At 42.9% G+C, this 14,109-nt stretch overlaps 1 protein-coding gene across 1 annotated transcript; it reads right to left on the bottom strand.

Annotated features, from left to right (window-relative positions):
* Positions 1-1,366: 1,366 nt before the first annotated feature.
* LOC308162758 (guanylate-binding protein 3-like) lies at positions 1,367-12,193 on the bottom strand (the record flags this gene model as incomplete). Its single annotated transcript, XM_080536900.1, has 10 exons — positions 1,367-1,582; positions 1,963-2,156; positions 2,641-2,743; positions 3,045-3,253; positions 3,758-4,042; positions 5,819-6,061; positions 6,538-6,725; positions 6,969-7,078; positions 7,324-7,451; positions 11,995-12,193. The coding sequence occupies 10 exons, from the start codon at positions 12,191-12,193 to the stop codon at positions 1,367-1,369; spliced, it is 1,875 nt and encodes a 624-aa protein (XP_080393026.1).
* Positions 12,194-14,109: the final 1,916 nt, after the last annotated feature.

Below are 14,109 nucleotides of genomic sequence, written 5' to 3' on the forward strand. Positions count from 1 at the left end.
TCCATTTTACTATACTTAAGAGAGCTATTTTGAGAGCTATTTATAGCGGTTTCAGGTATGCGAGTGGTTTACGGTTTCACCAACTGCAGTCACAAATGTGCCTCTTAGGCTTGACGACTGGTATAGGAAAGATAGAAATAAAAGTAAAAATGCACTTTAGCTATGAGAGCTGTACCAGCTGTAGCCCATTGTGGGCATATTATGCGCATATATACGACACGCGTGAAGCATTTCTGTGACACACTTTTCATTCATCGCTGTATTCAATGCCAAAACCAGAATGAATGACCCCACAACGCAGATTTGTAGCAATCCGGGGCTTCCTCAAACTGTTGCCATGTTCTCAACTCCGCTTGCAATGAACAAACATTTGAGCAAGAAGCAACTGCGTTCCAGACCGACTCCACCTCAGACTTTGAATGAAATGCAGCATAAACCGAAAACCCGCACGGTTCACTAGTGTATTGAACCGTGGAAGGCGAAGCGAACCGTCCGTAAAAAAAACGAGAACCGTTGCACCCCTAGTATATAGTGATCCTAAAACTGTTGTTTGTTATATCGAGTGGGCTCTTCAACACTTCAACTTTCGTAATATGCAAAACAATGTTTTGGACTTGAGAATGCTGACATGCGGACCTTTTTACCAGACGGCGTCCCTTATAGTTCTGTACAATAACAGAGAAAGTCACGCTAGTTATATGTTACGGTTAAATCAATGAACATTTTAAATATCATAATAATGTGTGTATCAAAATAAAGTGGTTTATTCCTGCCTTTATACTAAAACCTGCAGTTTTCTGGTTTTGGCAAACACACAATTTACCTGACCCCTGTTGGAAGTGCAATTAAGTTCAAGGTAAAACTTAAGCGTATGTGTGGAGGACAGAGCAATCACTTTATAACAGCTGTGAGTCTAATTCTGTATGCTTGTCCCATTTGGTTATAAAAAGCATGACTATGCTAAGCTAGCTGTCAGAGCTAAAACCCCTACCAGTCTATTTCAGGGGGTTATAATATTATTAGGGAGGATGTTGTTCAAACTGAATTTTGCCTCTGTGGCCAGAGGTGGCAGATTCAGAGGCAGCAACTCACTTACGCACAATTCCTTTAGATAAAACTGTCAGAAACACTGCAAACTCTGACACACTCAAGTTTAATTCAGTCAAACAAAACTCAAGTTAGATGATACAGACAATGATCAATGAACATTAATTTAAAAAAAGCTTTGTCTACGGTACACAAATTATAACAACAACACATCCATCTCTGTGACAAGAGTGATAAAATATAAAGACATTGTAACAACATTAATTGTAATTAACTGTTTCTTAAGGTGATGATTTTGCATCCAGCACAAGGGCCTCCATCAGACGAGTCTTGACAACCCTTTGAGAGCTATTCCTCCAACTGCACCTGCTCCTGGTACAAACATCATAGCTGACCCTATGGTGTCCAACAAACCGCTAATGAAGGAAGGCTTCTCCTCCTCCTCCCTCTTCTTCTGGGCCTTGATATCTTCTATATCTCTCTCAAACTGTCTTGCTCTCTCATCGAAGCCCTGCTGAAGGAGCTCTCTCTGCTCCTGAAACCACAAACAGCCCAAACACTTTACATACAGGCCAGGGGAGGCCAGTGGAAGTAGATATCGGAGGACTGGCTCACTGTAATGTATGGAAAGGAATGAGGAATATATCAAACACCATTCCTGATTCTATTCCATGCATTACAATGAGCCTGTCCTCTGATTTCGAGCTCCACCAGCCTCCCCTTAGTTACAGGAATACATTCCTGTTGTTCTCATAGATGATATTCACTTTAATATGACTACTCTGTTCGACTTGTACTGTAACAAAACAGTTATTTAATGTGAGTTCATCCTAACTTGAAGTATTCAACCAAAAGATGATTGATCATGTTTCTCTGACTGCCACTGTTGGTTCTTTCTCTTCTTTTGGTTCCTACCTTGAGTTTGGCCTCCAGCACTTTGTCGTGTTCTGCCATGGCGTTTCTCCTGTCTCTCTCCAGCTTCTCTGTCAGTTGTTTCGTGTTCTCCTCATGCGTCCTTTGCTGGTCAGCCCTCAGTCTCTGCTGGACGAGGAGCTGCGCCTCCAGGGCTCGAGTTTCTCTGATAGATGCCTCCCTTTTAGCCCTCTCCTCTGGAGAGAGAGAGAGAGAGAGAAGCTTTCCTCAGATTTTAACACATTGATTTAGTACATAAGACTTAAAGTTATCACTTTGAAGGTATTGCACAATACATTGTTTATTGTCAATTTATTGCTCAATGGAAATTAAAGTCTTTACAATAACCCTTCACGAGATTGACAGTTCACAGTTTTTACATGCATACATAAAGAGAGAGCACAGTGCCTGTTCTATTGGGGGGGGTTAAGTGCCGTGCTCAGCCCTCCAGTCTCACGCCCCCTTGTCAGCACACTGGGGATTGAACCGGCGACCTTCCGGTTACAGGCTGACAACTCTAGATACTGTTATGTCTATCGATATATAGATTTGGATGGATAGCCCTGCCTTTGTGAAGTCAAATGTTGCCTTTAGACCGTGAAACTATCGTCTTGGTCTAATGGTATACGTTTGTGTTCGCTGTGTGGGAGGCACGCCAAACCCGGTTCTGTCTGTCTGTACCTTCAGCTTTCTGCTCAGCTTCAGTGAGGGATTCATCTGCTACCAGTATGGCCTGTCCAATGTTTGCCTTCCCATCCAGATACACCTTCAGAACCTCCTCAGCCTGTAACACACACACACACACACACACACACACACACACACACACACACACACACCTCATGTACTGAGCTTGACCTGGAAAGAGCTGGCTTCACTATTTAGCTGTAATCATAATAATAGAATAGTATACAATCAAATAAGTGAAACATTCCCATATTTGGCTGTAATGATAATTCTAATGAATACTTTCTTTGTTTTTATGTGACCTACCCCTGTTGTTATTAATTGTTCATGTAAAGCACATTGTATTGGATTTATGCATTCAAATGTTTTGATTGATTAACTGATTGATCCTACAGCACCTTGACCCCCTTGCCTCCCTCAGATCTGTATTCACTGGTCATCGTCGTCAGGTCCCTGCAGTACTCGCGGTATCCACCAGAGGTCATGTAAGAGCCGGATCTCAGTTGTTCCTCCAGGTCGGCAAAGATGCGTCTGATCTTGTCCTCACACACCTTCTGGGACTCCTGGTAGTTCTTCTCAAGGATCTTCTTGTATTCCTCCTGGAGCACTGTCTAATGAAGCACCATTGAGGGAGGGTTAAAAACAAGAGGTTAGACAACTATTCTGTCCTCAGTCTTCTCTCGTCCTCTACTCTCATCTGCAGCATGTCAAGAAGGTAACCAATGGGTAAGTGGCGCCATAAAGGGATAGTTCACTCAAATCACAACTGTAGTAGCATATAGCATACCATATACCCATAGTAGCAGAGTACACACAGTGTTGGTCGTTTGTTTGCTTAGCCACAGTTGAGCAATTATATGGCTTACACCTGTTCAATCCTCTCAAAACACCACAACAGCAAGGGGTCAGAGGTCAATTTGGGATAGGGTTGACAGACTATACAGTACATGACGCTTAGCCGTGCATAATGAGCTTGGGACATCAACCCAGGGCTCTCAAGTCTCACGCATTGGACGTGAGACACACGCATTTCAACCTGTTCACACGCTCACACGCCACACCTTGTCTCATGCCCAATGCGTGAGACTTGAGAGCCCTGTCAACCCCATACTAACCACAAGCATGGCCTGGTACTTCTGTCCCTCGTCCTTGAAGGCACTATGCATGAACACAGCCAGAGCCTCTTTCTCCACTGAGCCGTGGATCTCAGACAGGTCCTCCTGGGTGTCAGTGGGGTAGGCCACAAACTCTGTCATCTTCTTCTCGTAGTGGACCCTGGCACGCTCCACAGCAGCAGAGTTCTCAATGTGGGACAGAGCCACCACGGCGTTGTCCAGACTGGGGATCTGCCCGCTGCGGATCGCTGCCACGTACGTCTCTGCCAGGTTCCCCAGCACTGCAGGACAGAGAGAGGAAGGTAGGGGGGGAGAGGGAGGGAGAGGGATAAGGCGAGAGATGGAAGGAGAGAATGGGAGGGAGGGGGGAGAGGGAGGGAGAGGGATAAGGGGAGAATGGGAGGGAGAGGGGGAGAGAAAGAGAGTAGGGGTGGGAGAGAGGGAGGGCGAGAGAAAGAGATTCATAACATGATATAAAAGTGGAGAGAAGGAGAGAGATTCTCATCATAACAGTATACAGAAGAGGAGAGAGAGAGAGATATAAAGAAGTTGTTTCACTAGTACAGATCAGACCCAGGAGACTGTCCTGAGGAGCTGATATATATCAGTGTTCTACTACACATGCCTGATATATCAGTATTGTACTACTGTGGGGAACGTTCTGGCCTGCAGGTGGAGCCAGACTGTGGTGGAGTGTGGATGATGGAGCTGATTGAGGCAGGTGTCCTCAATTAGACTCATCATCCAAATGGACTTTTAACCTGTGTGTGTTTGTTCCCCGGGGCAGTGAGGCTGTGCGGAGAAATCTGGCCAGAGAGAGAGAACCCGGAACAGAGAACGGCTGAGTGACATTCCTGAAAGGGGAAGGAGCCGAGGCGCGGTCTACAAGCCACCAGTGCAATTATTATTGATTAAGACTTTGCTGTGCATTGCTTTATTATTTTGCTGAGAATTCCGCCAGCATGCCGAGTGGGTGTGCAGTGCAGTGTGTGAGAGAAATAAACAGCTAATCAACCAACTATTCCTCTGTGCCTCGAATCTGCTACAACATGTCTGATATATCAGTGTTGTACTACTCATGTCTGATATATCAGTGTTGTATTACTCATGTCTGATATATCAGTGTTCTACTTCTCATGTCTGATATATCAGTGTTCTAATACTCATGTCTGATATATCAGTGTTCTAATACTCATGTCTGATATATCAGTGTTCTACTTCTCATGTCTGATATATCAGTGTTCTAATACTCATGTCTGATATATCAGTGTTCTAATACTCATGTATGATATATCAGTGTTCTACTACCAGTGTTTCCTCTATATGCATTTATTCGTGGCGAGCCGCCACGAATGAATTTCCTCCGCCACTAATTGATTCAGACAGTCCACTTTGATTCAGTCTGCGCAGAAAGGCAGCGAGTTATTATGACCGGAGAACAGAAGAAAAGCAGATTGAAGCTAGATTTAGGCCGCTTCCAGACCTACATTTCGTTACGATTTAGGGCGTAGTTAGTTACAATATGTTACAATGTTGCAATTAACCTCGTCGTTTGTGTTCGCACTGCTATCGAGACTGAATCGCTCTCAACAGGCTCTTTCAAAACAGTTTTGTGATTGGTCCGAATTTAGCGGGACATTTGGATTTCTCTCTTCGCCCGTCGCCGGTCCCTTTAATCCCGTAAACGTATCCTAATCGAAAATGCAACATCATCAGCGACGACTGTGGGTTATTGCATTTACTGCTGTTCTCTGGTTCATGTTCTTATACCAGTGCTCAGTATAAAGTATTTTAAATGAACATTCGTAAGGTATGTCATCTGCTCGGCTTTAATGACTTAACCGCTATTTAAGAAATTATAATTGTTGCCACCCTCTAGTTTTTGGTGAAATTACGTCTTTGTTTTGAGCGCCAGTGCGCGTTTTATGAGCGTGCACGCGAAAAAAGAGCGCTCCGCCACTAATGTGACAAATCCTGGAGGAAACACTGTACTACTCATGTCTGATATATCAGTGTTCTAATACTCATGTTTGTTATATCAGTGTTCTACTACTCACGTCTGCCTGTGACTCTCATGCCCCCTATCAAGGCCTTGGTCTCGGCCTTGGTGAAGATGTGATCACAGAAGTGTCTAGCCTGCTGAACGAAGCAGGGCTCCAGGTCTGCATCAGTCAGATCTTCCATACGCCTAATCTTCTCTGTGTTGGCAGGCCGCTCGAACACAAAGCACCACCGAGGAGTGAAGTAGTTCCTCAGACAGCTACGAGGAAGGTTGAACGTCTGGATTTTCTTTGATGTTCCTTGGAAAAAAACAACACTAAATGTCAAAGGGGAACCACTGCACATGTTTAGAAATATGTCAATATGCCTAAACCCCTCTGACTTGGTGGAGAACAGTCTGTCAAAGTGAGCACCTCTCTCACGGTAAACATTTGGTCGAACACCGAATGTGCTTTTTTTTCGGTTGCATCCCTACTCCTAACCCCTAACCCCCCAACACAGTCCCTAGCCCCTAACGCCTAACTCCTAGCCCCTAAACCATAACCCTTAGCCCCTAACCCCTAGTCCTTAGCCCCTAAACCCTAGTCCTTAGCCCCTAGTCTCTAAACCCTAACCCCTAGTCCTTAGCCCCTAATCCCTTGTCCCTAACCCCTAGTCCTTAGCCCCTAGCCCCTAAACCCTAGTCCCTAACCCCTAGTCCTTAGCCCCTAGTCCCTAATCCCTAGTCCCTAACCCCTAGTCCCTAACCCCATTTATTCGTTGGTGTTCCTCTCACCCGGTTTCAGTTGCAGGGCGTTCTCCAGGTACTGGTCAGAGGTGACTGGTTGTCCGTCAATCTCCAGTTCCAGGGTGAAATCTCTGACTGCCCACACGAAGGAGGGGAAGAAACGCATGTATTCTGAGTCGTCCTCGTCTCTCTGGTTGGACTTCACCTTGATGTGCTCTGTCAGTTCTGTCACATAGCTGTAGGGGGCAGTGTTGAGGAGGAAATGTACCACCACTGAGGGAGGAGAAAGAGTAAGCCATCTTTGCTCCAATCATACGTACATCTAACCTCTCTTCCTTCTTATCCCTTTCTCCCCTCTTCTGTCTCTCTCCCTCTGCTCTTCTCCCATGTCCCTCCCTTCCCTCTCCTCCTATCCCCCCCTCCCTCCACCCCACCCCCCCACACACACACCCACCCCCCTCCACAGTGTAGAAGGATACTGGAGTTTCTCCAGAGCGTTGTTATCGATGACGCCCATGCTGTTGTACACCAACGTGCTGCTCAGCAGAACCGCCAGGGCAAAGATCCAGTTGTCATTATTGTTGTCGCCCTGACAACACACAAACACGTCTCTGGTATTCTGTTTACACAGGAATGTAATAGAGCTTGGGAGGAACATTTACTAGGCTTGTTTGAATTCTACAGTTGGGGAAATCAAAGTATTATTCACCACTGTATAACAGAGTTTGTTTCATAATCAGTCGAATGATGTCAGGTAACCAAACCTCAGGTACAGTTGTTTTTCACACACACACACACACACACACACACACACACACACACACACACACACACCTTCTCCACGTCCCCCAGCCCCTCTGTGTCCAGCAGCACCAGAGTGTGGTCAGGTTTGTTGGGGTGAGGCACACACCACATCCAGATGCCCTTAGTCTTGGCCTGGACGGTGGCTCCCAGGGCAAACCCTGGAGGATGAAAGAAGAGGAAACAAACCATTCCTCCAATGTTCACACAGAGACTCTTTATAGAGTTGGCTGAATGGGAGATGTTGACACCAGGATGCAGCGCATCCTATGATAGATAGTGTAAACCATAGACAATACTGGTCCATGTAGGGGCCATACTGTATGATGTGGTGTAGCCTGCAGCTCACAGTACATGGCATATATATCTGGGACGTTAGGAGACCAGCTGTTCAATTTGACTGGGGTAATATAGGTTCTCATTAACCATTTGTATTGTAATTTGTATTGTCATTCTCGTGTTAATGGATTGTTTTTGGGCTTGTTCACATGCCAATTGCCAGTCAGCTTCATTAATGTCCTCTTGTACATCTAGTCTCCATGCCTCCAGCCTATCGGTGGTGGATTCCTTTTCAAAAAGCATCAACGCTGAGTAAAATAAAGAAACTTGACCTATTCCCACTAAATTTAGAAGAGTAAGATTTTCAAGATGCGACAGTGTGGGTTCAGACATTATATTCTTATGTTTTGATGAGATTAAATGTTTCAGTTGCAAGTATTGAAAAAAAAAAAAAAATCTGATCAAAGGTGAGGAGTGTACCGTCCCTATATAAGTCCTGTATTTTTTGCACACCACTGTCTGCCCAGATTTTTAAGCCACCATCCGCTCTTCCTGGCTTAAAGCGGGTATTACCCCATATGGGAGAGAAACAAGAAATGAGAGGAGTATCTCCAATATGATAATGTGCCTTATACCAGATGTCAATGGTATTTTTGAGGAAGGGGTTATCTGTTTTTGGGGGTCTGCAGAATATACATATAACATTAGTGGCAGGTTTGGTACCGAAGTGTGCTCAATGTCAGTCCAGGCAGGAGGAGTGTCAGCTGAAAAATAAAACATTGCAGAACGTAATTGTGCTGACCAGTAATACAATTTAAAGTTTGGTAGCCTTAATCTGCCCCTCTCATAAAGCAGGCATAGCAATCCCAGTCTCAATCTAGCTTTTCTATTGTTCCAAACACATTTCCTAAGCATACTATTAAGATGAATAAAAAAAAGATGTTGGTAGTGGGAGAGGAATAGATTGAAAAAGATTTTGGCAACATTTTAATTTTGAAACGCGAGCTTCGTGCCTGTCCTGGTGTCAAGTTTGGGCTGTTCCCAGCGGTTCTGAAAATCACTCTGCCAAGTGGTTCCGCGCATACGTTTGAGGACCCGACCACCGCCTCCACTTTCATAAACAGTAAACTCAGAAAAATTGTTCCCTAACTGCGCGAACCAATTCAGTTAAGATGAACTCCCTGCCAAAATTCTCATACCTCTTTCAGTGTTTACCCATCTTTCTTACCCAACATTTTTTCCAGAAAATTGACAGTCTGGTGTCGCGGTTCATCTGGAACGGGAGAGTTCCTAGGCTCGGTAGAGCCCTCTTACAAAGACCAAAACTTCTGGGAGGGTTGGCTCTGCCCAATTTTAGATTGTATTATTGGGCAGCCAACTTTAGAGTATTACAACATTGGGCACGGTTTAAAAACTCCCCTTCATCTCCTGTATGGTTGGATTTGGAATCCTCCTCTTCCAGCCCTGCCTCATTGACTGCTCTTGCTTACGCACCTTTACATTTTTCTGCTTCTCCCTATTCTAAAAATATTATTGTTAAATCAACACTTAGGATCTGGAACCAGTTTAGACGACATTTTGGTTTACAATCTTTTTCTTTATTAGCTCCAATTACAGCTAACCCTGTCTTTCCCCCCTCCGTGATAGATAGAGGTTTTTTCTCCTGGTCTGCTCTTGGTATCAGAACGTTCAGAGATTTATATATAGAAAATATTTTTGCATCATTTGAACAACTGTCCGAGAATTTTTCTCTTTCAAGGTCACATTTCTTTAGATACTTGCAAGTCCGCAGTTTCGTACGTAATATTGGAAGCGCGAGGAGAAGGTGGGGCGCTCTGCTAGAGCGACTCCCGACACGGCTTGTGTTTTAGCAAGACAAAATGTGTTTCGATTTATGAGAAAAGGAGGATTGTGTTTTGTGAATTGTGTCTTCATGTGAAATGTGTTTATGGTTTTGGCAAATGGGAGCTAGTTTTATTAAATGTGTTTAGAGAACTGGTCATTTGGTTTAGAGAATTGGCTTTTGTGTTTTAGCAATTGGGAAAAACTGTAATAGTATAACCAGAGAAACGCCCAAAGAGTTTGATTTGTTGCATTAGGTTTGGGATACTATAACAGACAAATTTGTTAAATAAAGAATAACGTTGTCAGTGTATAACGAAATGTGCTCATGTTCTCCCACTTGGATGCCCGACAGGCCTGTATGTGTTCTTATCGACATGGCCAGGGGTTCTATTGCTAGTATAAACTTAATTGGGGATAACGGACATCCTTGGCGAGTGGATCTTTCTAAAGCAAATGACTTAGAAATCATATTATTTGTAACTACATTGGCTATTGGGCTAGTATACAGAATCTGAATCCATTTAAGAAAGTTTTTTCCAAATCCAAATCTTGGCAAAACATTAAATAGATATGGCCATTCTATTCTATGAAAGGCCGTGCGTCCAATGAGAGTAAAGCTGTATCTCGAGTATCGGAACTTGCGTGAATAATGTTAAGAACTCTTCTAATATTATGGAAACCCTGGCGTTTTTGCACAAAACCATTTTGATCACTATGAACCAAGTGCGGAATATGAGGGTCCAATCTCCTTGCTAAGGCTTTACAAAGTGTTTTTGTGTCAACTCCGAGTAAACTTATAGGTCTGAATGACGAACATTCTGCAGGAGGTTTACCTGGCTTCAGAATAACTGTTATCATTGCTTGCCTTAAAGTGGGTGGTAGAATTCCATTTTTGAAGGATTCCGAATACATATTTAAGAGTAGAGCTAGTCGTTTTCCCTTAAATGTCTTGTAAAATTCAATTGGTAGGCCATCAGGCTCTGGAGCCTTACCACTATTGATAGCTTGGATAGCTTGTAATATCTCTTCAGTTGTCAAATCTACATCAAGATTTAGTTTTATGTCCTCAGTCAGTGTCCTGAATTGAAGCTGATCAAGAAATGTGTCACGTTCTTCTGAGGTTTGGGGGCATTCTGATTTATATAAGTGTTCATAACACTCTTTAAAACAGTTGTTAATTGGAGATAATGGAGAGATTGTTATTCTATTAATAGCTCTGTCTGACTGCATTTTCTTTATTCTCCACGCTAAAAGCTACCAACATTAGATTGCTTCAACCACATTAAACTTTTTAGAGCCTTGTCAGCAGAAATGTTATTATATTTAGCTCTCAAAAGAAGAAGGTCCCCTTGTTTTGCTGGATCATCTCTATCATCCAATTCTACCTCCAAAGACTTAATTTGTTTCTCGAAGGTTTCCATCTCACTTTGTTGTTTAGACTTTGAGCTTGTATAACTAATGACTTCCCCTCTAATATAAGCTTTGAATGCCTCCCACCTAATGCACACACTAGTTTGATCATTCAGTATTCAAAATAACTGTCTATTTTAGTTCCAACAAATGCAACAAAGTCTGGATTATGCAGCCAAATCGCCAGTTAGGGGGGTTATGAATGAGGTTATCAATATCAATGGTCAAAGAAACCGCGGCATGGTCACTTATTACAATACAGTCATACCAACAATCATTGATCTTGGACAAGAGTTCCTTTGAGACAATAAAATAATCAATACGAGACAGTGATTTACTCACACTTGAATGACAGGAGTATTCTTGTTTTGTCGGGGTTTCGCTCTCTCCATACCTCGACCAAATCAACCATATATTGTTTTATATGTTTTCTGGTTTGTGCCTTTGTTGTATCACTACCCGTTGAGCGATGTAATTCAGGGCATAAAAACTATATTCAATCTTAACAGAATACAATTAAATCAAGTTAGTTAATTAAACTTATTGAGCCATGTTCTTTGACAGAGATTAAGCCAGGTCCTTGACTAAACTGCACGTTCAAATGAAACTCTCCTTTGAAGATAACTTTTAGTCTAGGTGTAGGCTTACTATCATCTACGTCTGGCTTATTGTCTTATAATAAACTTTATTTAGATTTCTTTTACCCGGTTAGTCTCATTATTAACAATATCTTTTACAAGAGAGACCAGCCAAAATAGCAGCACAGACAGTTGCAGACACATTTAGAGCAAATGCCTGAACCGGTTTCACATTGGTGCAAGAAAATACTACTGTCATGTGAACCAGTTTCACACGCCTGAATGACAGCAGTATTCTTGCACCACACCACATTCCACATTAGTTTACTCTTCAGCACCTGATCAGCCAGAGGAGGATGGGTCCCCCCTTGGAGTCTGGTGTCTCTCAAGGTTTCTTCCTCTGAGGGAGTTTTTCTTTGCCACTGTGCCTTGTATTTTCTCTCCCCTCTTGGGGAGTTTTTTCCATGGCTTTGTATATCTCTGGTTTGTTGTGTTATCTTTACAGTGAATAAACCACAACCATGGAGTGTGGGGCTACGAAGAGGCTATTGATGACTTAGCCTAAAAGCTATTAAATACAGGATTCACTCACCTTTAGTCTTCCCAGCCAGCTTGTTCATGAGGTAGGACTTGCCGGTGCGGAACAGCCCAACCACAGACACCACCACCACATGCTGGTCGATCCGGTCCAGGATTTCCCGAGAGCTTGGGACCACGCGCAGCCTCCCGTCTCCATCGTTCTCGATCAGACACACCGGCTCCGGCATGGACACTGTTCTGCTGCCTGCCATGACGGTTCTACACACACACCAACAACAACAACAACAACAACAACAACAACAACAACAAGAGTGAAAGGGACATTAGATTACATTTTGTCTGGAGTTCGTCCAAAATACAATAATCTGCAGGTGCAGCTGATAAGCGCAGCGCTCAACAGACAGAAAACTCATAGCAGTGACATTATATCTGTTGCTAATGCAGTTCAAATTAAGTTAAACAGTCATACATTGGAGGCTCATGTCATCTGTTTTTAAATACAACAAGAATGTGGCATCGGAAAGCACCCAGGTACACATGTACACACACGCGTGCACACACGCACACACGCACACACAAACCTGTGCCTTCACACTGAAGACTGGTTAAAACCTGTAAAGCTGAAATACAGTTTTTCTCAATTGCTGAAACACATTTCACAAAACGTCCCTCCATTTTCCCAAAACTCTAAACACAACACACTTTTCTAAAGCTACATAAGCAAAACCTCACCTTCTCTCTTCAAAACTCAAACTTTCACACCAAAACAGCTGCTCAAAGCCTGCAAAAATGTAAACACTATATGCATCATTACAGACTACAACAAAACAACTGAAAACACAATGTTCAGTGTGTGAGAATGTTCTTTTTTTCCACAACTGCCAAAGCACATTTTTAGAAACCTTACAGTATCTGTTCTCAGAATATATCACTGTAGAGTATTGGGCATTCATAGATGTGTGTGTTTCATATGAACAATATGTAAATCTACAGAAAATACAGTATGTATGTTACAGTACATGTGGGAATACGGTACATGTGGGAAAACTAGGGTTAGGGTTAGGTGCTAGGGTGACTTGGTACATGCTGGCATGTCTAACCCTAACCTTAACCCTAACCCTAACCCTACCCCTAATCCTAACCCTAACCTTAACTCTAGCACCCTAGCACCTAACCCTAACCCGAGTTTTCCCACATGTACTGTATTCCCACATGTACCGTAACATGTACACTACTGTACTGTATCACAACTCAATGCAAACACTACAGAGGATCCATTACACACAACAATACTCACTGAAAACAATGTTCAGGGTGTGATGTTTTTTTTAAATGTATTTATGGAACTATACCACACACACACACACACACACACACACACACACACACACACACACACCACAATCATTTGCAACAAGTGTCTTAAATGTTTAGTCGTTATGTTTAATGAATGAAGCTAGGTGTGTTCATTGTGTTCAAATTTTGCTGACTGTGGCAAGCATTTTGCATCACATGAGCTTTAATTTGAGAATTTGAGCAGAGTTTTTTGCAACTTGTGTTTTAGCAAGACAAAATATGTGTCAGTATATCTATCTCAACTAATCCAAACCTGCTAGCAGGCGCCTGGGTCAAAGCGCACCGCCACACTAAGTATAGTGAGAGAGAGCAACATAATGTGAGGTGATGGACGAACACCTCGCATTTTGGATAGATGTCCCGATTCTGACAATCTCTGACAAATAAGATACCCAAAAAGATACAAAAATGACCCGCGGCCGCACCCCCCTTTCATACGTGCCTGTTATATCGCCACATCTAACCCGAACCCTAAAGGCGCGTCTATTGGATATTTTTTTTACTCGATAGTACGACTCTTCCGTACGATAGTATATTAAATCATTATTCTATTTCTACTTGATTCCTACCATTATATTCACAGTTGAGAGGTCGTATAAGCAAAAAAAGAACCTTCCTTCTTAGCACGACGACTGACGACAGTCCCTGGATTGAGTTTAGATGACCTTCTCCTACTAAAACTGGTGGACAGATGATTCACTTACTTAGTCCGATGTGTAGTAAATAGTTACAATGTGTTGTAAGTCGCTTTGGAATAAGGCGTCTGATAAATGTCAATAAGTAAACATGACAATTCAACTTTGATTAGTTC

Source organism: Nansenia antarctica (assembly GCF_963989245.1).
Source record: "Nansenia antarctica genome assembly, chromosome: 7".
Classification (NCBI taxonomy): domain Eukaryota; kingdom Metazoa; phylum Chordata; class Actinopteri; order Argentiniformes; family Microstomatidae; genus Nansenia; species Nansenia antarctica.